General features: G+C 39.2%; 1 protein-coding gene across 5 annotated transcripts; it reads right to left on the bottom strand.

Annotated features, from left to right (window-relative positions):
- Window positions 1-61: 61 nt before the first annotated feature.
- Window positions 62-27973, bottom strand: LOC108878427 (endophilin-B2). 5 transcript variants are annotated; one of them, XM_018669112.2, is made up of 13 exons: window positions 27684-27970; window positions 26808-26949; window positions 23695-23706; window positions 18723-18851; window positions 17913-18046; window positions 15427-15519; window positions 15285-15296; window positions 12976-13038; window positions 11696-11719; window positions 11160-11249; window positions 10666-10766; window positions 8141-8342; window positions 62-2352 (listed from the first exon to the last, which is right to left on the bottom strand). In XM_018669112.2, exons 1-13 carry the CDS (start codon window positions 27744-27746, stop codon window positions 2245-2247), a joined length of 1173 nt encoding a protein of 390 aa, XP_018524628.1. In that variant the 5' UTR covers window positions 27747-27970; the 3' UTR covers window positions 62-2244. The 5 variants fall into 5 exon arrangements, with proteins under 5 accessions (XP_018524628.1, XP_050930888.1, XP_050930887.1 ...); XM_051074932.1 differs by lacking the exon at window positions 62-2352 and adding an exon at window positions 2359-5101 and having other exon boundaries at window positions 27684-27973; XM_051074931.1 differs by lacking the exon at window positions 15285-15296 and having other exon boundaries at window positions 27684-27969.

Here is a 27973-nt window from a genome sequence, read left to right as displayed (position 1 = left end):
CTTTAGCTTTCAACCACAGTGGTTTTTAGATGGTTTCCAATGACAAGTAAAAATCACTGAATTCAAATAAATCTGACTTTTTATTAAATTATATACATTTCATTCATTCGGGATGGTTAAGGAACAGGCAATACATATTTTGACAAAATAATAATACAAGATGAGGTACAACAGAATCACAACAGCTGTCATATTAAAAAATAAACAAGAAAAAAAGAAGAAAAATATTCCCCAATATTTTGTGAAATGAGCACAAGAGTAGAGAGCAGGGTACATGATGGGAATTACATTCCTCCACCAACAAGAATTATTAAACCCCTGTTTGTCTCACTGACAGCAGGTGAGAACAGGTTCATTTCATTTCTCTGCTGGCAGATTTTTGCATTTTTGTTGCTGCTCATTTTACAAAAACTCCTGAGGCCTGCCTGGTAAAAAGAAAAATAACAGAGGGCATGCATGTCTATACACTGCCTGTGAGAGAACATATTTGTGTTTGTGCAAACATTTTGGTGTTCTAGATCTCACATTAACAGACTTAGCAAATTATATACTCATATACACACATACACGTCCAGCAAGACAGGCTACTAGCTGTAGCACATGCAGCACTAAGACACTTTCAAGTATTAACAGACAAAAGAGCAACAAACAGGAACACAGTAAATCAAAAAAAAAACACTGAAGTGCAAACCAAAATCACACAAGAGACACACGTTATTAGAAGGAGTTAGAATCTGGCATGCTGTAGGTGGTGTACATTAAGTCTCTGGATATTTTGTTGAGAAGAGCACATTCTCTGGTTTGCAGCAGGTGGCCTTAGCAGTGCCTTCCCATCGTCTTAAGGCAGTTAGGATGGGAGTGTTTACTTTTATTCGCTGCACAGGTGTTGTTCGTATTGTTCAAAGGGACATCTTCAGTGCTGCGGAAAGGCGTGGGAAGCAAAGAAAAAAAAACAACAAAAAAACAACAAAAAAAATGTAGGAAAGTCTGATCAAGACAAAACAATGACATGACTGATCCAACAAAACTGTAGTAAAGTTCCTTCCAACTGTTCACTTAACATAAAACAGGGACTACATTCATTCCTATCAGCAGTTAAGGTAAATCTGTCTCCCAAGAGTTAAAAATGATAACCCATCCCTGAATAACTTTACTTGTTTCATAGTAACTGATTTTCATTTTAAGTTAATGTTTGTCATACTTAAAAAAAAAAAAAAAAAAAGAAAAAGAAAAAAGATACATCACACATGCAGTTCTTTTTTCATGTCACACTGGAAGAGAGGAGAGGAACAGAACACGTCTGCATCACAACTAGGGAGCATTTTTTGCATGTGATTTAAAATAAACCATAAAGCATAAAAGGTTTCCCTCATCCTGTCTGGTAATTACAGGAAATGTAAAATGAAGACATGTGTGTCATGATGAGGTCACAATGTCACTACTGTTTTCTTTTTTTTTGTCCCCCCCCACATTTGTTTTCACTTCTTCAGTGAGGAGCGTCAGTCACACAGATAAACTGTCATCTCCCCTTTATCCAGGAGAATCAAGAAGGTGCTGTTATTGCATGTTTGTTTCATTCATGTGACTGCCTTCTCAAGATGAACTACTCAAACATTTCTTCACTCAGTGCAACCTTGACAAAGAGTTAAACAGAAATCACACAAAGTGTTTGTGGCCATCATGCTGGATTCATATTTTAGAGGCGTGACTGTGTTCCCATCACAGTTCAGCACTGAATTAATGAACAAAGGCAGCTTTAAGAGACAAAGACACTTTTAAAATAACAAATCAACAATATAACTTGGTCAGAAACCCGTCTGAAGACAGTGTGTCACAGGTTGTCTACATCCAACCATGGAATGGTCTACCTGAACCTTTGGGATGCACAACAATAAACAGGAAATAAATAGGAAAAACAAAGCACATCATAATAAATCACCAAACAAATTCAAAATGATTGTTACCCTTCTCGTTGTAACAGTGTCTCCATCATCACTGCTGTCAGTGTGAATATACTTTATTATGCTCTGAGAAGCACATGGATGAGTGTGTGTGTTCAACTTAACACTTGTGTTAATGCTTAGTGTGGAGGAGAGCTGTTGGAGGTTACAGGTTAGTGTAAGATTGTGAAATTAAGTGAACGAAATATCCTCATGGCTTTACTATCCACTCACACTCACATGCGCATTAGTATTACCCACTCACACGCACATGCATGTGTGTGTGTGTGTGTGTGTGTTTTCTTTAGCTGAGAAGCTCCAAGTATGTGACAGGCACTTTTCCTTTCTGGTTTCCTCTCTCTCCAATCAGCCAGTCAGAGTCCATTCCCGGCACTGTGTAAACTGTAATGAGCTGCAACACACAGGACATGCACATGATGAAGCCCAGTATTCAAAATGTACAGCTACAGCAAAGGTTAACACTCATAAAGGAGGATTCAAAGAAAATAAAGAAAAACAACTTTGATATAAAACAATGGTGTCTAGTTTCATGGTGGGCTGATGTGCTGGCAAAAAGTTCAGCAACAGTGCGAGCAAAGCTGGCTGTGATGAGATGGACACGAGGAGTTAGTTAAAATTACAATCCCTTACATTTTCTTGAAATTAGTCACTTGTTTTGATACCATTTCAATGCATTTCCACTCAGTAATGACCTCTCTGTACAGTAGTTTTCATTCAAATGACTTCGCACAAGACACTGGAAAAGGAATATGCGTTACTGCTTGTATTTCGATCTCACTGATATCAGCCTCACTGTTTACTGTTCACTCTCCTACAGCCATATGAGAGTGGATCAAGTTACTACTAAAGCTCACACATCATTACCTACTGCTCCTGCTTGTTAAAAGTGTCCAATTTGCAAATCAGAGCTGCTTTATTGTCGAGTCACAGGAAACACCAACAGTTCTCCACCCACGAAATCCTTTTACTGTGTAGAAAACTACTCATGCTGAGACATGAAATCAGATTGCAGTTGCTATTATTATTCACTGACAGCTTTATTAAAGCCACACACACTGTGTCTGCACTGATTGTTTCCTACATTGTTTGGTATTTCTGACAAAGAGGCTGCTGGAGTGTTGGCTGCAGTATTTAGCTCTTGCTGTTATGACCAGTAACCACAGATGTTGCCAAATCAACCAGGACCCAAATCTGATCATTTTGCACTGTACTCATTGTACACTGATTTGGCAGTTTATTAGTACACCTAGCTAAAAAAGTCCTGCCTGCAATAAATCCAGCAGAGAACCCTGCTACAGGTATATAAAATCAAGTATCTAGCCACTGCAAATTGGAACCATTTAGGAACCACAGCAGCTCAACCACAAAGTGGCTGATCCTGTAAAATTACAGAGTGGGGTTGCCAAGTGCTGAGGCACACAGTGCATAAAAGTCGCCAACGCTATGCTGCCTCAGTAACTGCAGAGTTCCAAGCCTCCTCTAGCATTAACATCAGCACAAAAACTGTGCACCGGGAGCTTCATGGCATGGGTTTCCACGGCAGAGCAGCTGCATGAAGCCTTTACATCACCAAACACAATGCCAAACGTTAGATGGAGTGGTGTAAAGCGCGCCACCATTAGACTCTGAAGCAGTAGAAACAGGTTCTGTGGAAAGACAAAGCATGCTTCTCTATCAACTTGGACCAACAAGTCTTGGAAAACAGTGGGAAATGGTCCAAACATATTTTTTCTTCCAATGGTATCTCACTGAATTAATGGCTTCTCCCTGCCAGATTTGATTTTGACAGTTGTCTTAGTCATATTTTGCTGAGTTGTGGGTGGGACAATATCCCAACATCTTCCAGACATTCATGAATACTTACTCTGAACAGCATAATCTGAAAGTAAATGTATGAATTGGAACTAAAGATAATAAGAAATTGAATTCAGTTGCTCTGAAACTGTATTTGATTGAGAGAAAGTTTTGTTAGCAATTGCATGGAAGAGCAGACTAATGGCTAACAGTAAGCTAGAGGAGTGAGTGGGCGAGTGAGAGTGAAGGAGTGGCTGCTCAGGGGAGTCAGGTGTGGGTGAGCAGTTAAATGAGGCTGTATAATGATCCACACTTTGCTATAAAAATAAATGATACAGTCCTTCAAGCAAATCACAGTTCCTGAATTATGTTGTACATTTTGCAGATTAATGACTAATGATTTAAACAAACTATTGTATAAATTTTGATATATTTTTATTTAAATTTAAATTCATCTTGTTGTTGAAAACACACCATTCACAGGCTGTACACTGTCAGATACTTCATGCAATAGTTTTTTTTTTTTTAATCGGGTGATGAATAAATTGGTCATTTATAACAACATATTACACATTTTCTAACCCTTTCTGGATTTTGTTTATTGTAAAACCACTTAGACTTAGACAGACTTTATTGGTCCCTTTGGGATGACTCCCTCTGGGAAATTACGTAACCCAAATAAAACTTGAAAACTGATATGCTGAACCTCCATGTAACAGGGCTCTGGATATTAGTTTATGATTATGTTTGATTACACCATGTGGTCCTATTGAAGGCCCAAGGTCCAAGGTCAATAAATTCTACTATTGTAAAGGATATAACGTTCAGTCTTTATTGAAACTGTTTTAGTGAGTTGTTGATTCAACTGTATGATCATTCTGGAGGATGTGGTCTGTGGTGCTGTTGAACTGTTGATCTTTACCAGTTGTCAGGTTTCAAGTTTTTTCTCATGAGGCTGGTGTTACAGGAAATGTCATAGTCATTAAAAAGGGGGTTCATCCTGTGAAGACATTCCCACAGCTCACAGTGAACAACAGAGATATAACTTCCTGTGATAAGGTTTTTGGTGTCTGTTGCAATGGGAACCTAAGAAGCTGCTGATGGACACTGGCAGTGAGGGAAGCTCACTGGCAGTGTCTGAAGAGGGAGGCCCTCCAGGCTTGGTTGTTCTCCTGAAGCAGGAGACAGGTACCAGGAGGTAAGAAGGGCTGCAGCATCAGAGGAGTTTCGATGGAAAGGGACTTTCAGTTGGCCTTAAAGAAGTTCTGGAAAACTGTTCGACAATTCAGGAAGGGGAAGCAGGGCTTGGCTCAGGATGTGTTCAGCCAGGGAGGAGAACTGCTGACCTGGACCGAGGATAGTGCAATGAGTAGTGGAAAGAGAACTCTGAGGAGCCCCTGAACCCTGCCAAAAAGTCCTCTGTGGAGGAAGGAGTCTGAAGACACCTCTTCAATGTTGCCTAGAAGTCAGGGACAGTCCCTGTGAAGTGGCAGACTGGGGTGGTGGCACTAGGGTGTGCTGTAAATATCACAGCATCACACCGAATAAGCCTCCCTGGGAAAGTTTACTCCATGGTGCTGGGGAGAAGGTTTTGACTAACTGATGAACCTTGGATTCAGGAGGAGCAATGTGGATTCAGCCCTGGTACATACAACACTTGCTACATATCCAAATGTTTATCATGTTGTTAAGGGTCTATTCTGCAACTTTGGTTACTAAGCTAGGTTTTTATCAGTGTTTTCATCAGCTAAGCTAGAGAACAAAGAAATATGGTTTATAGTAAGTTCTCTGAGGAAATACTACTTTAAGACATAATGAAGCAAAATCTCCTACACACTTCTCTGGTTCCACTTCCTTTGAGCAGGTGGTGACCTGTTAGTGACATGAACTTAAAAACACAATATTTGACAGAGATTGCATAAGCAATGCAGACACAGTAATGAGTCAACAGAAACATCTGCTGAACAGGTCATCCTATTAAAACAACAAGAGCAACAATACAGAAACATGTTTGATTGTGGATTTTTTGACTAGCTCTGAATCACTATCACTTATTTTCATGAGGCATGAAAAGGCAGTTTCCCAAAAGCAGGTTGCAAAACATGTCTCAAACACAGCTCATCTGGTGGGTTTTTTTTTTCTTTGTTTAGTTTTTTTTTTTTTTTGCAAATGCTGTAAGAATGCATGTGAACCCATATACTCCATCAATAAGTATAAGAAACCCAAGACATGTCCTGCCCCCCCTCATCAACACACTGAGGGGAAAAGGAGTTCCACACTCTCCACCCATCCTTCCTATCTAAATTCCTGACAATGTCCCTCCTTCCTGACAGTGACAGGATGACTTTCAGCATGCCTGAACAAAGTGACTGACACCAGAGACCACTTCATCAAACTGAATCATAGTGAGTCACTGAACAACAGTTCATCAGATGATTTTGACACTGATGAACAGAGGAGAACAGAACAGTTTAACGCAAGAAAAATGAATCTTTTGCTCCACTGAACAGATGCAAATATTAAATCTGTGTGCAACTATGATGATACAGTAACCTTAATTAATAAACAGAACAAAGATTAATGCAAGAGTTTTCTACACTGATTTTCACCATGTGAAGTTTCACTGGTGCTCTTTTAATTCCTTGTTGCATCCTGTTCTGTTTATCTCAATGATAAACAGAAGATTTTGACAGTGTGTGGACATATTCTTATATATGCCAACTACATTCCATGAAGTGACTTCTTCCCTAAACTCTGTGGCTTCTAACCTTTTCATCACTGTCACTCTTTCATTTGTGTCTTCATTCATTGGAAGTACCCCAGAGCATGTGAGTGAGAGGAGAAGAGGGAACCAAAACCTCGTAAAACACATGAGCAGGATTAAAAAGGGCTCACACAAAAACTCCTATTCCATAAAGAGAGGAAGTCCTTTACCGACTTTAGGAAGTGGTGGGGAAGCCTTCTGACAATTTCCAGTATATTACTGGGCATCATTCATCAGTTTGAGTATGGTCTGTTGTTTATAGTTCGGTCTCTATTCTAATTTTTTTGTTACAGTTTGTTGCTTATTATTAATGGTGGGACTTGATTTTAAAAAATGAATTAATTAGGGGCTTTGTAATTAATTAACTGCAATTAATTGCATATCAATATTTGACATATTTGACAATATTTTTCAATTCAAACGGCTTAATAAAGTACTCTCTCTAATAGAGAACTGGGTCCCTTAACACAAAATTTATCCACCCTCATCACAGACTGGGACTTTCTTCACTTCTAATAGAATAGATAGAGATAGAATTTTAAAGATCATCAAAGACCTGGAGCCAATCCCAGCTGAGACGAGAGGTGGGGTACACCCTGGACAGATCACCAGTCAATCGCAGTCCAGTTAAAATGTAAAAATAAAATCTTTCTTGCAGTATTCAGTTATTCTGCAGACCATGTTGGCCATAATACAAGGCAATGTTGTCTCCCCTGGTACACTTGCATTTCCATTCACTTCAACAGATATTCTTTGTGCATGGAGCAAGGAATAGTGTAGAGGACTGCACTGAGGATTGTTTGTAGCCATATTTTGTGCTAAGCTAACAAGTGTTGTCAGTCCATATACAGTGAGTTTTTTTTTCTTAGTAGTGTTTGGTTAGTTCAGTTTAAGTTGCAGAGGAAAATACATTCATGATGAGTGAAAACAAGTTTACAGCATTTCCTGATGTCTTTACTGCAGAAATGAAACTAAATACATCTGTCAAGCCAGACGGTACCCTACCCAAAGCCTATCAATCACTCATGCAACGAGCACAAAGTCATCATCTCAATACAAACCACCCATCACACAATACCCGTGTCAAATCAGCATACGGCTGAATCTAATAAATGACTGAACACATCTGAACCGACAGCAGTTGTGTGTTAACATGTAATTGCAAGGAACTAGCCTTATACTGACTCAGTGACTAGCAGCTGGGAAGGGTCTTCCCTCGGCAGGGGCGACATCTCAAGCCACAGCAGCAGGCAGTTAGTGAGTTACCCAGCATGTGAACATGTCCCACTAATGTTACCATCCACATTGTCTTCAAATAAGGCAGGAAATACAGTCTGGTGGCTGCTAGTATGCAGTTTAGCTCTGTTGATAATGCACTGATGTTGGGTAGGGATGTGTGTACAGTACCTATCAACATTGGAGCTAATCGAATCCAGTTACTTCACCAACCATAAACTGGGTCCAAAACACAGCTGGCTATTGAAACCCATCACTTGACCAAGAACTAGAGCAACTCTAACTTATTGACAAAGTTTTGTAGCAGAGGGGGGCCACCTAAAGTGGCCAGTGGACAATGGTTCTTATTTGACCCACTGGCTGCAGTTTGATGATGAAACCTCACCTCATCAGCTAGAAGGGAGAGCTCACTGGAGTCAGCAGCATCGTAATCGTAAAGGACTTTGGCCTTGCGGGTTCCTGTAGCTGGCGCCTGAACTTCCTCAATCTTCAGAGTATCTGTCTCCACAGGACTGCTGATGCCTTCTGCTGCAGAGCCAGCAGCAGCCATAGAGTGAGTGGAGTTCAGTGCAAAAGCATTGGGGAGCCTGGGGGAAAGCAGGCAGATGTGATGGTCAGAACATACAGTATAAAATACAAACATACCATAAAAACAACAAAAACAGCAAAAACCAAACATTTCACAAGTTACATTTACACGTAAGACTGTATGAAGTGGTAGGTCTTGGGTGCATGAACTGTGTGGGTGCTTAAAAGCATATCTGTTATTTTGGTTCATGGTTGTTGGGCAGTGCAAGGTGTAAAACTGCTGGACTAAGCGGAAAATAGGTCACAGGGTGCAGTGATTAATAAACACACTCTCAACCAGTCACATCAATGGTCTCATAGCTCTGAAACATCACAGGGAAGTACGAATGCAACAGAATCAGCAAATGCAACAATTGATTGCATCAATTTTATGCTCTGTCAGTCTTTCTCATGTTTTAAATTGCCACATCATCATTTGCCACAAGTTTGTCAGCTTGCTCTCATAGATAAAATCACTAGTGGAGTGATGTTGGGCCAGAAACATTATCGTGCAACATTTACGACCCAGTATCTACTACAATACCAATTACTGACTGGATTCCTCAACTGAACAAAACCTTCCATACGTTTGAACTAAACATAGATGGATTTGCTCACATGCATCATAATACCACACTGACAGGCAAAATTAATTTCATGGTCAGGAAAACACCCAACTAGGTAGAAAAGCAGAGATTTTAATTCTGTTCCTAAATATCAGTTCGTAATAACAACCTAATCCACTGATTTCCAGTCTCCAGCACTATTTCATTTATGCTTAATATATACAAATGGGTGATAAATTAACATAAAGTGTCTTAATCTGGACTGCAGGAGTTTTAAAATCATCATCTGTCTAGTGTTAAACATGCACACACTACAAGCTTTGAAAATAATGGCACATCACAGACTACAGGATATTATTAGGATTATCAGCATGACAATGCCACTGTCAGGCCTGATCCCTTCCTCAGTGTACGCCACGCATTCTCTCATCCACTTGTAGAGGATATGGTGAAGGAAGACTCATCTGACTGTCACTTCTTTCCACATCTCTGTAGACCAGCACAGAGACCAGAACATGTTCATTCATCTCTGTAGTGAGGGGTTCATGCACTGCAACCCTACTATAATGTCCCTCTCTATGAAGCTGTTGACAAACTGTTGTTGCTGCCACAGTCTGATCATGTTCTGCATTGATATTCCCATCACCTGAGGAAGAGTTAGTTTTTCCTTACATATCACACTAATGCTCAAGCATCACAGTCATTAAATGTGATCTGCTGACTACAATTTGAAGGTTTGAAGGTTGAATGTTAACTGCTTAATTGTACAATGAAAACAGTGCCCCCATGTGGAAGCACTGTTTTCAGATCTTTCATTTAACTTTAATCACCTGTCTGTATTTGAGAAAGCAAAAAAGCAAGAAAATATATGGGTCAGAAGAGACACACAAAGAGAAGGATAAACTGCAGCATACTCACACATCCTCATCAGAGCTGAGGGCATGGGACAATGAAAATGATTTGTCATGATGTGACAAAACCAAAAACAACAAAATAGTGGACCTGACTGGTACTGGGGACAAATCCAAGTTTTTCAAAATTATATCTATAACAATACATTTATCAAATACAAAATTTGAAAATGTCTGAGGCAATAGACGTAGATGAACTCAATTTATATTCATTTATTTGTTCCGGCCAGATACTGTACGTATCTATATTCCTCCTCGCTGTATTGGGATTTAGATCAACACTGCCATGAACTAGGGCTGTTGATAATCAAAAATTGACTGAACAATTACACTATGTGGAGCTAATTTAATACAATTTCAGTGCCTTAAAATTTGAAGCACATGCAAGGTAAACTGGGCATCTGTGTCAAACAGTAACAAATCAGTGTGTGTGGTGAGTCTGTTCAGTGGAACATCTTGTTGAGAACAAATGGGCAGATGACATTTGTGAAATGATAGATACTGCAGGGAGGAATGAAAAGCATTGGATCCACAAGTTGGATGAAGAGATGCAGACAACAGGTTCCTGCTGCAGTCTGGGTGAACTCCAGCTGTGTCTGCATCATGACTCTGATTAGAGTTGTTTATGGTACACACTGTTCAGTTATCCTTTAACACTGAAAAAATATGTTTCAAAAATACACAAAAGGTTGTGCCAGCTTTAAGAACCGCTAGTAATTATATTCTTGATCGATCAAATGTGATCAATTAATCACTGATTATTCATTAACATCTTTAACTGAAACGTTGCAAGTAATTTGGTGCCACCACAGAGTAAAAGCTGACTGTATGAAGATGACTGGTTATCCCATATTACTGGTTCTCACCTTCCCAACTCTTTCTGTAGTTCCTGCATGTGGAAATGACACTGCTTATAGTAAGCTGCTTGGGCCTCCACAAACTCATGCAGACAGCGCAGGTGATTCACCTAAAGGTAAGCAACACAACAGTCACTCTTTCAGAAACACTGATTTTTTTAAAAAACTCATCTGAATGAAGTCAAACTCAGGTCCTTTACTTAAGCAAAAGTAGCAGTAAAGTAGTAGTAGTAATATTACAATTCTCCAGAAGTTTAAATACTCATTATGCAGACAAGTGGCTCCTTTTATGTTTATGTTTAAAGTTTATTTAGAGTATGGTTTTTAATGTCTCATAGACATTGGAAAGTACAAACAAATGTGAATAAATGCAGCCACCACAACTGCCAAACAAATTTCTATTTATATATCAAGTTTTGAAAAGCACATCTTAGAACTTTTTGGTGTGGTTTGAAAAAAATATTTTGCTGCCTGTACAAACTAAAGTGGCATGGCAGACATACATGTGTGCTACTGATGCCCTCCAAAAGCAGCCGTGTAACCTCTGCTTGGCGGTCAAACTCTGTTTGGGCCACTCGCAGTTCATGTTCAGCCTGAAACCACAAGAACAATATTAGTGACATACAGTATGTCTTTCATATCCTTTGAAATGAACTGACTGAATGTTAGATTTATAATCAAAAAAATAATCTGTTAGGTCGAGTGATTTAACTGTTGTATAGGTCAGGAAGTCACAAACTTTTCACAGACACATGATGTAATTGATACCAAGGTGTTTTCATAAGGGAACAATCTTAGGTTTGAATTACCAAATTATTTGTACACTGTACTATACTAGGTGCAGAACAGAAGTATGAGTAAAATCCGATCATACACTGTAAACATGTTCTGTTTTTCTCATGACACTTTATTGTGCTGGGAATAGCTTTGTGCCCAGGTTTGTTATTAGACATGATCAGAAACCAGATTGTCACTGTTGTTCACTGAAGCATAACAGGCAGTAGGACAAAGCTCACAGCCAAAACATTGTTGTACTCACTTTTTCCACTTCCTCACTCCATAGCTGAGAGGCCAAAGCATGCAAAAAAAGAGGAGAGAAAAAGTGTTCATTAGTGCAGTCTTTCCCAACCAGTGTGCTGTGGCACATAAGTGTGCCATGGAAGATTATCCAGTTTCACCTGATTGGTACTCTAAGCGAGCGGTGTGTAGCGACAGGCAGAACAATTACATGCTCTTCCACTAGAGGCAGTATCGTGCTAAATACAAAAGTACATAGTCATGCTGAGAGTGAGACAACGCCATGGCTGTGCCGTGGCTCAAAAAGGTTGGGAAACACTGCATTAGTATGATGTAACTGTTGTTTATGGTGTATGACCCTATAGAGTGAAAATGTCACAGTTTAAGTTGAGTTTTTACAAGATGCTGTTAACTTTCAAATCAATAGAATATATTTAGAACCAGATGTTTCTGTATAGGTTAAGACACAAGAGCTACTGCAGAGTATCTCAGTGTATATGTTGGTTAATAAATAACAAGAAACTGCAGTACGGAATTTTAAACTCCCAGATATTGATATGAACATGGACATCACAAATAAAGTATTGGTAAAGCCAAAACACAGGGCATTATGAAAGTTAGATGGTTAGTCCTATAGGACAACAGTACAGATGACTCTGAACTATAGAGTGAAACAAGGACAAACACCTTTCTCCACAACAAAGCTAAAACACTAGTTTCACATCACCTCTAAATCTCTTATAACATTGAAACTCTGCCAGAAGTAATGTAGTGAACAATGGAGAAGAGTGAAGACAAGACATTGATCATATAGCCAAAGAGGTGGACTATGTTGAAGGTGTAGTGTGAGAAGTTTCTGTTGATGTTTGTCATTTAGTGCTCTTTTTAGCACCATGACATCTTGTTTTTGCTGACCTCCAGTAGTTGAACTACCCACTTCACACAATGACCAGGCTTAACAGAGTTTGAGTACACTCAGTGGTATGCCAGCACAACCCTCACTGTTACTACCTTACACCACACATGACACAGACGTCTTGTATGCAATTCTTAGATCTTAATCAGTGTTCTTACCAGAAGGAAACACATTAGTAAAATTCAGTATTATTACAGTGAATTGGTCAATCAAAGTCACTGACTTCAGTTTACAAACTTCAGTTTAAAAAGCACTTTATTTCTGATCATATATATTTATATGGGCCACCTTAGAATTATTATTACATAAAATGACTACATTACTTCTTAGCTAAAGCTCATTGTACATGTCCAGTTTTGTTTAGTGAAGCAGAATTGTCACCTTACCGCAGAGGCACTGGCAGAAAGCACATAGTTGCGGGGTCTGGTTTCCTGAAAATCTGGAGCCATCTACAGAAACATTAAGGTTATTTAACATTTGTATAACTGTGCACTCATTTATACAGGGCAAGCAAACTTCAGCAAACACTGCAAGAAATGCAGACAAAACAATCGGAAAGCAGAGCAGAAATGAAACCATGATCTTGATGAATTACACTTTAAGCAGCATAGAAAAATTAGACAATGAATTGGTCAATCTCTGTATTATTAGTATCAGTGTCAAGTGATAATTCAGTCTAGTACATTAACTAATACATCAGTAGGATATTATGTATTACATATGTCGTCTATTAAAATCAAATGTCACTCATGTGGATGGACCTCTAATATGTTGCTACAGAGAAACATGTCTGAAAACCCTGACCCTAAGTTTAATTTTCATTCTGTCTTTAAATTTAGTTTGTTAAATAAAAGTTGTGCAGTTTGGTTAAATTAAAAGGACAACTGTGATTCCCAGAGTTAACCTCTGTTACCTGCCTGCACACTTTTATGTTAGGTGTGTCTTTACTCATAAAAAGAAAGATGCAGAGAGGTGATGCAACACAACAGTAAGTCAACATCCTCTCCACACTACTAAAACTCATGACTAATGTGTAATTCACCAACCTGACTAATCCACTGTAAATGGGCCAATCATTGATATTAATAGATTTCAGGCCCGTCAGCAGTAGATTCCCATGCACATGCTAACATGCATACAGGTTGCAAAAGTCTGACTGTGTCAGTCGGCAAAATGTGCGGCTGTCAACATTGTACTGAAAGTTCTGATAAAAGTCAGACTTTTTTCTGTCCAACAATGAAACAAAAAGAAGCTTTGAAAAAAGCAGAGGGGGTTCTGACATCCATTCCTAGATCATGGTGAAGTTTTCAATTTCTATCTCAGGCACATGACTTTATTTGCACTTGTGTGGTACAAACTAATTTTACAGTGCCAACGGATTTTTGTGCAGAATTCATAATGATGTGAAAAGGAAGTCAGATTTAAATACAAAATCTTTGTCCTCCTCTAAGGCCCATGCATTTACACAACAGATTAAAAGAAACTGGTCTGTCTAGATGTGGGACAAAAAAAAAGATGGATCTTTGGATTTTGGAGCATAAAAAGTTCTCTTTGCCTTGACTCAAAAGTCCTAATTTTTTATCCATTTTCCAGAGAAGAAAAGACTGAACAGGCCACAGTGCCGTAAAAATGCGGACAGCAGTCATTTATATTGCTCTACCAGCCAACAAGTCCTACTGCATGAAATACTGTTGGATGTCCAGAAATTGTAAGCCTGTCTGTATTTAACCACATAGTCCTGCACTTAACTAAACTTTGCCCATTTGTCATGTTTAGTCCAAGACACGAGCATGTATCAGAACGACTTCCACCCTAAAATGCATTATTATCACCACTGTCGCTGTTATTTGTCTGAGGAAGTCTTTTTATCATGTTTCCAGTGTAGAGTGATTTGCATAACTGAGACTGATGAATTATAAAATCTTGAACCTTTGCTCTAAGGGAACTTGTGAGTCTAGGGCATAAAAACTGATCTGTTAGTTTGATTCGTCAAGTTCCACTAAGAACAGTGGGCACTGATTCATCCCTTTGCTCCATGTATTGTACACTGTGGCTTTGTCAGCATTTTTGTGTGTGTGCACTGAGTTTGATTATTTCCAGCAGATACCCTCACACCACAGCTCACCACTATTCACAGCAGCAATCTATAAAACTGTTCAGTAAACTTATTTCTATTACGGGTAAATTTTATAAATATTCAGGTAAACTATGCATGCCAGGCTCGGTGATGGAGGACAGCTGTAGAGACTGTTAGTGAGTAATTGCTAATTTATAATCCAAATCTTAAAAATGCAATATTGTACTTTAATCTCCATTCACAGAAAAGAAAGCATTTCCATTTCCAAATAAAGACATTTATGAAGAATTTATCCAAATAGAATTTATAATATTTATACACAGTCACATTTTTGTATTTTTTTACTTAGAAAAACCAAGTTGTGATGCAGGAGTTTAATGAACCATCAGATCCTAGTAAGTTGTTCTCACACTGTTAAATAAACAAGCTTTCTCTGCTTTCTCCTGCTAGTCAACATCAGGTCAAAGATGTTTTATCAGTCATCGTCTTTGCTTTTTTACCAGTTATAACTAGTTTCCTGCTACCAATAAATGACTGGAACAGAAAATAAATTCCAAGCAAGTGAGACAAGAAGAGGAACATAACGAGTGAATCATACTGAAAGTCTTTAATACTCACTTCACCCTCGCACTGAAATGGTTGTGAATATAAAGACAGACATGGTTAATACCTGCACCACCAAAAGTTTTAATTCAGTAGAATGAACATGGGAATGTGTGCAGAGATGAGGTTATGTGCTAGGCAACGATAAAGAACTCACCGCAGTTTTAGCCTCAGCCAACCTGGCCTTCTTCAGACGTGTTTTACAGGCATCCAGGTCCAGGCGAAGATTCTCCAGAAGACGCCGTTCTTTCTAAGAAACATAAAATGACACAATCAGCGAGCAGTTGAGGTGTGGCTCAATGTCTTGTTACTAAAGGTTTATACTTGTGGGCTGTAGATTGTGAAATTTAATATTTGAACATGTAGAGCTGGATTTATAGGTCATGTGTGTACTTGCACTACCCACTGTAGTTGTGTTAACGTTCTTTCATTCATTTTGTGCTAGAGAGTGATGGCTACAATATATAGAACTATCTGTCTTGCTGTTATGGAGTAGATTCGATCACAGTGTTCAAGTTGTTATTCACTATGAGAGCAGTTGCTGCATCTTCATCTATTTTCTTTAATGCTGTCTTCACTATGAACACTTTTCACAGGCATCAGAAACTTGTGGGAGAAAACACAGGTTGCCCATTATGTGGGCTTCACATTTCTAAAACCACCACAGCTCTGATGTACTGTAACATTTTTGAGGAGGTGTGCTGCAGCTGTAAGTTCTGTAGCAAGGCCATAATCTCTTAATGCAAACCAGCCTCACATTCTGCCAGACCGTCTGGTGGATCCAACTCATACCGTACAGAGGATGGTTCAGGCCCACAAAATTTTATTTATTGTATGTAGTGACGATCCCAACATCTCCAAATATATAAAGATGAGTCAGTCAACATGGCTTCCATCATGTTCAGATGACTATTAAAAAAGTACATCATTTTTATACAGGTGCATCTCAAAAAATTTTAATATTGTGAAAAAGTTCAATATTTTTTGTCAGTTAATTCAGAAAATAAAAATTGTACATATTCTAGACCAGTGTTTCCCAACCTTTTTGAGCCACGGCACAGCCGCGGCGTTGTCTCACTCACAGCATGACTATGTACTTTCGTATTTAGGGCGATACTGCCTCTAGTGGAAGAGCATGTAATTGTTCTGCATGTCACTACACACCGCTCGCTTAGAGTACCAATCAGGTTAAATTGGATAATCTTCCACAGCACACCTGATGATTTCTCATGGCACACTTATGTGCCGCAGCACACTGGTTGGGAAACACTGTTCTAGATTCATTACATGTAAACTAAATGGTTTCAAGCACTTTTTCATTTTAATGTTGATAATTACAGTCTACAGCTAAGAAAAACAGAAAATAACATATCTCAAAATATTAGAATATCTCATTTGGAGTTTAGGTAAATCACTATTTATGCAGTATAAATACAATGGATCTCTCAGTCTGGTTCAGTACACACAACCACAATCATGGAGAATGACTGCTGAGTTGACAGCTGTCCAGAAGACTCTCACTGAGTCATGGAAAGTTGACTGGCAGGGAAAAGTGTGGTAGGAAAAGGTGCACAAGCAACAGGGATGACCGCAGCCTTGAGAAGATTGTCAAGCAAGGCCGATTCAAGAACCTGGGCGAGCTTCACAAGACTGAAGCTGGAGTCAGTGCATCAAGAGCCACCACACACAGACGTGTCCAGGAAATGGGCTACAAGTGTTGCATTCCTTGTGTCAAGCCACTCCTGAACCAGAGACAGTGTCAGAAGAGTCTTACCTGAGCTAAGGAGAAAAAGAACTGGACCGTTGCTCAGTGGTCCAAAGTCCTCAGATGAAAATCAATTTTGCATTTCATTTGGAAATCAAGGTCCCAGAGTCTGGAGGATGAGTGGAGAAGCACAGAATCCAAGTTGCTTGAAGTCCAGTGTGAAGTTTCCACAGTCAATGATGACTCGGATGCTATATCATCTGCTGGTATTGGTCCACTGTGTTTTGGGGGAGGCTGTGGCTCACGAGGTAGAGCGATCGCCCACCAACTAGCCGCTAGAAGGTTGGTGGTTCGATCACCAGCTCCTCCTTGGGCAAGATGCTGAACCCCAAATCACCCCCAATGCGTGTGCATCAGTGAATGAATGTGAGCACTTATGCATGAATGTGTGTGCGAATGGGTGAATGTGACATGTAGTGTGAGTGGTCAATCTGACTAGAAAATCGCTATATAAGTACAGTCCATTTACCATTTATCAGGTCCAAAATCAATGCAGCTGTCTACCAGGAGACCTTCACTTTGTGTGTAATGAACCTAGAATATATGAAGGTTACATTTTTCACTTTTAATTAAATTACAGACAAAAATTAACTCTTCCATGGTATTCTAATTTTTTGAGATACACTTGTATATACCTTGGATAAGCAATAATCTCAGCCTTGACTAGGAGCTGTTGTGGCATCACAGATCTGTTTGCAGGACAGTAAGCATCATCCAGCATTGTACACTGGATAAACCCATAAGTAATAAATCCGAGCACAACAATTCAACAATCCATTCTCTCTTAACAGTGCAATGTTCTTCCTAACAATGTCTTAGAATGACTACTGTGAATGGCCATTCTACCAGTATCAGTGGATGTAGTGTTTCAGACTCACTGAAATGGTCTTCCAGTCTCCTTCCAGAAAGTTCCTGAGTGGGGTAAGAAAGCTGATGGCTGATGTCTGGAGGAACTCCCTCTCTGCTGCTCCTAATCTTCTCTCACATTCCCCCACCTGGATCAAAGTGCTGCCTGCAAAAAAACAGATGAGATCCATTCAGTTGAACTCTAGTCCACACTTGGGCCTTGTTCTGAGATGGGCCCCTGAATCAGCACCTGGCTACTGTACCTTAACAACTACTTCATTCTGTGTGACGCACCAGATGTGCCACGACTGTCAAATGATCCAATGTGCTACAACAGTTTGTGTTGGTTTTTTAATTGATTAATTTCTAAGCTCTGCTTAAATCAAAAATTTGCTTACATCTATAAAACCAAAATAAAAAAAAATACAATTTGATTAATTACAATTAACTTTAATGGTCAAGGTCATCATTTGATATAGGTACGGGGAGGAGGAGGAGGGGCCAACTTTGAATAGTGTGTTTACAAACAGCAAACACCAAATCCTGCGTAGAATTCCTTTAAGATAGGAAGAGGAGGATTTCAGTGACTGTTGCACTTGTTGGGTAGATTTTATTCTAGTGGAAGAGGTTCTACGTACAGCTTACGTTTACTCTTAGCTGAAATTCACAAACACTGCGAGCCACCAGTCCAATCATTCCAGCTGCAGAGTATTCTGCATGCATTTATACCTTGTGTTAACCTGTTTTTCTTGATTAACATAGAGATTGCATGTTACAGGGTGTAAACAGAGTCCTGATGTTACCAGATTTTAGCCCTTTGAAGCTTGTGCTTGCATACTTACCATATGGAGTTCCTGGGCCAAACTCCTTTGCTGCATCCTGCATATACTGACCCAGCAGCTCTCCATTGGTAATTCTGGACGGCGCCTTCCTGTCCAACTTTTCATAGAGAAACTCCTCAATTCTGGCACCTGCAGACAAAGTCAAGGACAGTTAAAGTTATGAAACAGATGGGAAACAATGCAGCACCTGAAACGTATAGCCGTTTTACTCCTCATGCTAATTAAATAAAAACTATACCTAAAAATAATAACATATGTACTATACATATACATATGTGTGTGTGTTAAACAAGATGTTTAATCTCAAGGGGTTATCCTAGTAAAGTTGTTGAAAATTGATACCACTGCAACAATTAGTTGATTAATTCACAAAAAATCAATCAATCAATCAATCAATCAACAACTATTTCAATAATCGACTGAGTCTTCTTTTTTCCTGGTTCTAGCTTATAGACAAAAAACTAATTGATTAATTGAGAGAATAATTGACACATTGGTCAATAATGAAAGTAATAGTTGCAGCCATGAAGCAATATATGGGAAAACTTTTACTGTGAGCCATCAAAGGTTATGATGTGATAAGAGAATAAAAGTCATTTTTGGGTGTAGTAGTTATTTAATCACCACATGAGAGAGAGGTTTCTCTATCCAACTGCAGCATCTGTAAGTAAAAAAAAAAGCATGGGGGACAAAATAACATGAACACTTTACAATGAATAGGGGTGGATTAACTTTTTCTTGTAACAGTGCTTACAAGACCACCTGCGTAGACATGAATAACTGGCACATAATTGGTTATTTCTTCATAATGAAGAGTTAATACATATGATCCTCTCAACATAGACAGAATATAAGGTTCCTGTTAATTTGTCCACTGCCTGCAATGTAAATAAAGTATATAAAGATCACACGTTATACCCTCAAAAATCTTATAGAGGTGAATCAAAACCTCTGACTCACTCCGAACATTATAACCTTTACAGATGCCCTGCACTGCATCAGAGTACAGCCGCTCTTTTGACATCCAACACTGATACAATGGCAAGAAAAAGTATGTGAACCCTTTGGAATTACTGAACATACTTTTTCTTGCTGCTGTATATCACAAAAGACTCACACATAACATGACTGAGATGTCTATTAGCCTTGGGTGGTATCTTTGTGTTTGATTTCCAAAATACCTTCAAACATATACAGTACTGTGCAGATGTTTCGAGTCATGTCCATCAGGAAGGTGTCTGACTGGTCTCAGATTCATTCTGCAGCAGGACAACAAGCCCAACATACTGCCACAGTCATAAAGAACTACTGCAGGACTGGTGGCTGTGGGTGTTGTTTTTGTAGGTGGGGGTGAAGGTGGAGGTGGAGGACCATGATCAAATGTTCCTTTATAAAAAGAGAGCCCACTGCTGTCACACATGCTTTAAGGAAGGCTTTATGCCAAAACAAGACAGCAGATTAGTTAACCTATGGATTGAAAATGAAGATCATCACGTGATTTCATCCTCTATTCCTGAACGTGACTGAACTTGTGTGGGAGAAGCTCGTATGTCAGCTTTTATGTCAGATGTCAGGTCAGAAATATTACCACAACTCCAAGCATCAGCTGCAACATATTTTCCTGCCCCCTCGTGGACAAAAGTAAATCAATGCTACATAAAGCACCTGGAAGTTTGATAATTGTAATTATATGTAGTACTTGCCAGGACTTTAAAATACCAGCACCACCCAAGTCTAATGTCTGTTACATAGGATAAATGAATATCATGGAATAGTTTAGCCTAGTGAAGTACATAGCTACACATAAGAAAACACATTTTCCACAAGTACATTTTGGAGCTGACGAGTAAACACATTAAGCAAGGAAAATAAGTTGATCTTTTCAATACAGAGGCCAAAACAATATTTCCGCACAATATTGAAAAGATTCACACAGAGTGAAAGAAACTTGATCAGGGCGTTCCTACTTAGGTTCACATTCATGTTTCTGGACATTGTTTCTGTGTTATTCTATGGATCTGTGAATTCATCTTTTTTCAGAACTACCTATTGCTCACATACTTGTCAGTGATAAAAAGAGCAATGTGTTGGATTAAGTGGCATCTAGTGGTGAGAACACTAACTGCAGCCAACTGAATACCTGTCCTCTGAACGCTCCCGCTCCAAGCACGTCGGAGAGTCTACGGTGGCCGTCAGGTGATAAAAGGCATTAACTTCTGCATTGCCTACTATGTCAAGAAAACTAAATATTTTATGTTATATAATGTATGTTATTTACATGACTTATGTGCACTCTTTTCATTTCAGTGTGAGAGTCTGTTATGTTTTGTTGTCACTTCAGACTATGTTTATATCCTCTTCTCTTGTTTTACATGTTTGTGTGTGCAGCCCTATATAGAGCCACTTCTTGGTTCGATTTGTCTGTTCTGGGCTACTGTAAAAACATGGCGGCGCAACACAGCAGACTCTGTGGAAGAGAACCTGCTCCTTATGTAGATATTAATTGCTCATTCTAGGCGAATGAAAACTCAATGATTAGTTTAAAAAATATTATATATAACAATAAAAACATTTTTGTAGATTATATTCCATGTCTGCCTGTTGCACACTCGACCTTTAACTGTGCAAAATGAATTCTACTGTTAATCACATACGAATACAAGGGTCATGACTTGTTTTGTCAAACTGACATAGGAAATTCACTGAGACTTAAATTGTTACTAAGAAATTAAGTTAGTGGGCTAACTGATAAGTCATACTGTACTTGTGGAAAACTGTATGTCAAGGCAGAAATCTGCAGTTGGCACCCTGTGTGCAGGAAAACACTGAAAAAGAGTTAAGTATGGTTTATCTACCCCACAAACACAGACGGCACCATATAAGGTCAAGGTGGAGTAATGAGAATAACATCTTCAACCAGTAGGAGATAGGGATGTAACGGTATCAATTTCTCAATATTGTGAGAATAAAAATGTCTGGATACCATCCTGGACCTGGAGGGTAACAAACGATAGTTCTTCTGGGCAAAACTGTACTTTTGTTATAGCCACAGTGGAGTAGAGTGAAGGGAATGAGGACTACTTAGACCATCATCCTTTGCGCTCTGCTTGCTCCCTCTTCAAATCTACAGCAAAGCTGGCAGATGCTGGTGTTGGAGGCGAGGGAGAACAGAGCAGGGGAGAGAGAGAGACGGAGCCTTTGAAACTGTGGCTGCTCCAGCATCTTTTAGATCTGACGTGTGAAAACATTCTGGTTTCCCCATGTCACAAAATGAGAGAGGAGAAAAGGTGACAGGTGACAAAAAACAAAATGCAGACACGAAGTTACCTACATGTCAGAGAATACGACAAACTATTGTTGTACTTTAAAATTAATGCCTTGTTCATTGTTCAATAAAAAAAAAAAAATCTTCATTAATTTTTAAAATATTGCAATAATTATCGTATCATGGACTTGTCATCAAGGTATTATTGTATCATGAGATTTTGATATCGTTACATCCCTGGTGGAAGATGATGTGGGGAAAATATTAACAGGATGGGTGGGAACTGTGAAAACGGTAGAAATGAGGGCACACAAATTCTATGGTACGGATCAATCCTGCCCTGTTTTTGTACTAGCTTCTCTTCCTCTAGCTTTCACTGCCCAATGTGATCTGTTAAAGAGATTTTTTTCATCATTTTTTCTGAAAAGGTAAAAAATGATAGTGTGGTTTTCTGTCCGCATTCTACACTACACTTCTATGCTTCCTAATAGTCTATTAACAATATTTTTAAAATGGAAATATTAGCATTTAACTACTGTAACCTGCACGAGCCTTTGGTGTGTGTTAGACTCGTGTTAGGTTGACTGTTGTTTGATGAGTACTTAATAGGCTTCACTTCTCATCCAAGCTCCTAAAACGTGCTACTGAATTCAGTAAACTAGTTTGAAAGAGTGTCTCATGTCTGCGTATATTTGCATACATGTAAATTACTTGACTCAGTTCAAACCTTAAAAAAAGGGACACTCCAACTCAATTTACTTATGATCAGGAGCACTGAGCAGCCAGTTTCTGAAGCTATGAATGCTAGGTACTTAAAAGTAGGTACCTAGATATATATATTAAAGACAGATATTAAAGCTCCTTGTAATCTCCTTGTATCTTCCAATTCCCCCAACTTTGCTGAAGTTCCTAACTCAGGACATTTTCTCAGTTTTTTCTGCAAAAATAACACTTCTTAACAATGACAGGTTTCATAAACATCCTTCTTAAATGTGCCTGTTGATGGAACTGCAGCATGCAGTGTGACAGGTTTGGTATGGTCATCCTTTCTTTTATATTCATTTCATATAACTTGTCTCTATGCTCTGCCTAGAAGAGCATGCAGGTGGTTTCCTTTTCTGTGACCAGGTTTTATCTCTAAAAGCACCTTCAGAAAGACAGAGTCTCTAGACTACATATTATGTTCGGGCTCCTCTTGGCCTGGATTTAATAGAGTGCTCAAATCTGACAAACCAAAGCAGTAGTAGATACTCTTCTATTTTTGGACATGGACAGAATACCCACTTATCATGCCTCAGCTATATAGCAAGAAGACAGGAAAGATGAGATAAAAATCCCCTCCATAATGAACAAAAGAGTGTCTGGACAGAGCCAGATATCTCATTAAAAATGGAGCACAAGTTTTAAGTCATCATAAACCCATGTATAGTATGTGCTGATTCACAATCAGCTGTGTGTCAAAAGAAGATCAGACCCTTGGTTATGTACATCTAGAAGTGCTTCGCCTTGAAGTCACACTGATGCTTTGAGCTTCTGCTCTGAGCATTAAATGTATTTAACAGCCAGCTTTGTTCTGAGTGAATCTCAAAGAATCATGTATCGATTTGGTCCTGTTAATGTTCATCAACTGCTTATTTTCTACCGATAATTCAAAGGCATGAAAGGTTTCCACAGCAGGGCACCAGAGTCGGGAGGCAGAATACTCACCAGTGTGATCAACTGTAGCATGAAGAATCAAAAAGTCATATGTTAGAGCTCCCCATTCTACAGTATGTCATTCCATATCACTATATACCTGGAAATAATGCTAATATGCTACATTATGCACACAGTATTTGACACAGTTACCATAACAGGACCATACCAGTGGTTTTGTATGTTTCAGCCTTTTAACTGTAAATTTCATTTGCCTTTAGTTGCATTTGTAAGTTTGACCCTTTCTTATGGAGCTCTGTGGAGTGTCTGACCACTAGTAGCACTACAGAGCAATATTTTTCTGATATCTCAACAGTTGGTGGCAGTAGTGCACAGAGAAGATAGTAAATATGGATGTTTACAATTCAAAATATTCACAGAAAATTTGCTTTTCAAACATTTTATAAGGAAGGACATACAGTGGCTTAAGAGAGTATTCAGATCACTTTTAGCACACTCTGTAGTGTTGAAATATTTGATTACAAATAGATAAAATTGTCATTTTTGCCCCTCAATCAATACTCAATAACCAAGTGAGATCATTTCATGTTTAAAAAAAATATTCAGACCCTTTAATTCACTAATTTGTAGAAGGCAGCAATTACAGCTTCTAGTCTTCTTGCGTAAGTCTCTGCAAGCTTTGCACACCTGGATTTGGGCAGTTTATCCCATTCTTCCTGGCAGATCCTGTCAACCTCCTGGGAACACTCTGAGCTTTAGAGCTTAGTGCTTCATTTGTGCCTTTCTAAACTATGTCAATTCGATTCAGTTTGCCAATAGTGGGACTCTACATACATAATAAAAGTAAAGGATGCACCTGATGACACAGAATTTAGAGAGCCACAGCAAAGAGTCTGAATATACTTCGATTGTCAGGCATTTTCTGATATCATTTCATTTCATTTCCATTTTAAATTAAATCTACAGCACAATTAAGTGTGAAAAAGTGAAGGGGTCTGAAAACTCCACTGTACATTCAACACTCTTAGACTTGAAGGACGCATATTGTGTATTCTGATGACAAACGCATGCAAACGTAACATTTGACTGTTTACAAGAAAACTCCACAGGGCACATTTAAACTCTTCTGACAATGCAGGTGATGTTAGCAAATGTTACGAAAAGACAAAACGCCTTACTCAAACTTCTCAAATGTAATGAAGATGAGTGAGGTCTGGGCTCTGGTAACAGCTTCTAACAGCGATCCAGTGCTAAAACAGTGATCCTACAACAACAACAACTGTGTGTGTTAGACCAGTCACACAGTATCATACAGCCTCAGGTCAGACGATAAAAATGTATCCTAAGTCAGCGGTAGAGTAAATGTCCTATTTTTTAGTTATTGTAAAATGCGTATTGCAGAGAAAATGCCAAACCTACAACACAAGAACTGTTAAAACAAAACATGCTATTATTATCATCATTACTATTATTTCCTTTATCTCATTTTCAGGTAAAAAAAAAAATGGAAGGAAATTCAAAATTGTACCGGAAAGACACTTACAGTGGCAAGAAAAAGTAAGTGAACCCTTAGGAATTATCTGCATTTATGTGTAAATGTGTCATAAGAAATGGTCAGATCATCATCTGAGTTACCATTGTACACAAACACAACTTATTTTCACTGAAAGTACAGAAATCATTGCATTGTTTTTGGCCATACTGTTTACTGGATATTTAATTTTAACTCTGTGACTTGAAACCTGACTGGAGATGTGGGTGAGAGTTTAGATATTAATCAGTCCACAGACAAACTGTATCAATGGAGATGATTTCGTCCAAAGCCACAGAGTGATCAGTGAGGTGAAGCTCAGAGTAACAACTAACATCAACATCACTGCAGCTGAAGTTTGTCAAACAGCAGCTGGACTCTCCACAACACCACTAGGAAAATGTTCTGTGACTGTTGGTGAAGAACATGCAGCTCTACATCTGGTATAAAAAGGCCTCTGCAGACCAACATAAAAACACCATCACAGAGATGGATCAGGGTGGAGGCAGCTGTCCAGCCTCTGGGTCTGGTCAGTTCACCAGAGTACCTTACAGGATAATGTCTGAGGCAGCTCTGTAGGAAGAATGGTCCAAACGTCCTTGTGAACATTGATCTGATCTGATCTGCAGATACTGAGGTAACTGCTGCTGCCAAAGGAGATTCAACCAGTTATTAAATCCAAGGGTTTACTTACATTTCCCACCAGCACTGTGAATGTTTAATGAGTGTGTTCAATAAAGGAACAAAGATTATACTAGTCTGTGTGATATCAGCTGAAGCTCTTTGTATTTCTCTGTAGATGTGACTTCGATGAAGATAAGATCATATTTTATGACCAATTAATGCAGAAAACCAGGTCATCTCAGAGGGCTCAATTACTGTTTTTTGCCACTGTGTTTACCATATGACATGATTTAATTGAATCATTAATATAGATATGCTTTGAAATATTGTCAGAAGTAATAGAGCATACACAGTTTCCAGTTAATGGGTTAAAACATGCAATGCCACCATTGTGGTCCCTTCAGTATTAAACTGTTTATAATACTAGTACTACTACTGCTACTGTACTGTCTGATTGTAATAAATACACTGATGAAGAGATGAAAAAGAAATGCTGAACATTTGATCATTCCACAGGCATTTAGTGTGACAATGAGTTGGACAGCCTGAGGTGACATACAGTATCATGCCTTCATCCTGCAGCGACCTAAACTTTGATTTGAAGACATGATAGAGCCCCCAAGGTCAAACAACACCTGTTATGCCAAGTTGTGATGTCTCACTGTATTGTTTGTCACAGGGATTACAGTAAATTGAAGGTGTTCTTTAAGGTACACAACCCGTGACTGTGGTTTAATCAATCTGAAAACAGTTGGTTCATTTCTCCATCAGTGTGCCAAGCCCAGCTTTACTTTGCTGAACTTTATCTTTTTGTTTATTATTGATATTTGCATTTGATCAGGATAGGATCAGGATATTGCATATGGCTAATCCATTAAGATATTATAACTGAACTGATCATCCCCCTCACAACAGCCATCTGTCTTATAATAGGGGAAGAAAAACAGACTGAAGAAGATAACATGTACTTTCCAGCTGTAATGATAGGATAGCTGTATGTATGTCATACTTGGGTTGGGCTGCAGCAGGACCTCAGTCTGTCTGTAAATTTTCTCAGTCCAGTTTTTGGTGCAGTCTGCACGGCTCATCAGGTTCTCAAAGTGAGCGTCCAGCTCAGTCTTCTCAGCCTGGCCCAGCTTCTCCTCTGTGAACTGAGACACAGCAGACAACACAAACTCTCAAACACAGCTCCTCCTGTTATTGTTTGACCTTTTATCACAGACTGACATAGCTTTTTTTTATTTTTTTTATTTTTTGGGCTTTATGCCTCTATAGGATAGTACAGTGATGGCAGACAGGAAACGGGGAGACAATAAGGGAATGACATGCAGCAAGGATCCGGCCGAACCAGAATCGCACCGGTGACAGGGCACTATGGCTCATTTAGTGCGCGCCCTGACCATTCCGGCTATCTGGTCGCCCGTTTCATCACTTATTATTAAAAGCTATGGAATCTACGGGACGTCGTGACGTCGTGCAGGGTCCAGTTCATGACCCGCTCGCGCTCAGCTGATATCCATTTACGCCCCCTTTCCACCTGTCACCATCAAATGTCCAGATAATATAAAACAACGCACCTACTACATTTTGATAAGCTTTTCACTGAGTCCACGGTCGTTTCACACTCGCCACCGGTAAGCTACCTAGCCTCGGATGATAACGTAACATTATGAAGGCGTCGTTAACGGCTAACATCCCTGTCAGTGATAGCATTTACACAGAGCTGTGTTTCATTACGTAGGCCTCAACTATGACCAAGAGGTTCAGCTAACTGTTTCCTGGGCTACTAAACGCGTAGCGTTACGTTAGCTCAGCATTACGGTCAGTAACGGCTGGCTGTCAACAAACGTCCTCTGCACGAGCTTTAGTACGAATGCTCCATTACCTGGACAGCTCGTGTGAAGAACAGTCCGGCACCTGAGGCTAATTTCTTAACGTTGAAATCCATCGTGTTTTGACCTACTAGCCAGTGATGTTACACCCGAAGACTACACGACACCAGCGGTTATGGCACACGCCAAAGATCACGTGACAGCCACGGACCAGGGCCTCGTTACGTCAAACGTGTATCACTCACAAAAATCACAAAATATTTAAAGAGAAAAGCACGAGACTCTCTAAATGGGTCATTCGCTCGGAGTTAGCATCTTGTTGTTCAGGATCACAGCAGTTTAT

Source organism: Lates calcarifer, linkage group LG13 (genome assembly GCF_001640805.2).
Source record: "Lates calcarifer isolate ASB-BC8 linkage group LG13, TLL_Latcal_v3, whole genome shotgun sequence".
Taxonomy (NCBI): domain Eukaryota; kingdom Metazoa; phylum Chordata; class Actinopteri; family Centropomidae; genus Lates; species Lates calcarifer.
The sequence above is the reverse complement of the archived record's forward strand: the minus strand, read 5'-3'. Positions and strand labels throughout refer to the sequence as shown.

Coding starts and splice junctions, on each gene's coding strand:
- LOC108878427 (XM_018669112.2), bottom strand. CDS start 27,746: ATGGATTTCAACGTTAAGAAATTAGCCTCAGGTGCCGGACTGTTCTTC. Junction 11,250..11,695: donor GGAGTGAGGAAGTGGAAAAA/GTGAGTACAACA, acceptor TTGTGGTTTCAG/GCTGAACATGAACTGCGAGT. Junction 8,343..10,665: donor CTACAGAAAGAGTTGGGAAG/GTGAGAACCAGT, acceptor GCTTTCCCCCAG/GCTCCCCAATGCTTTTGCAC.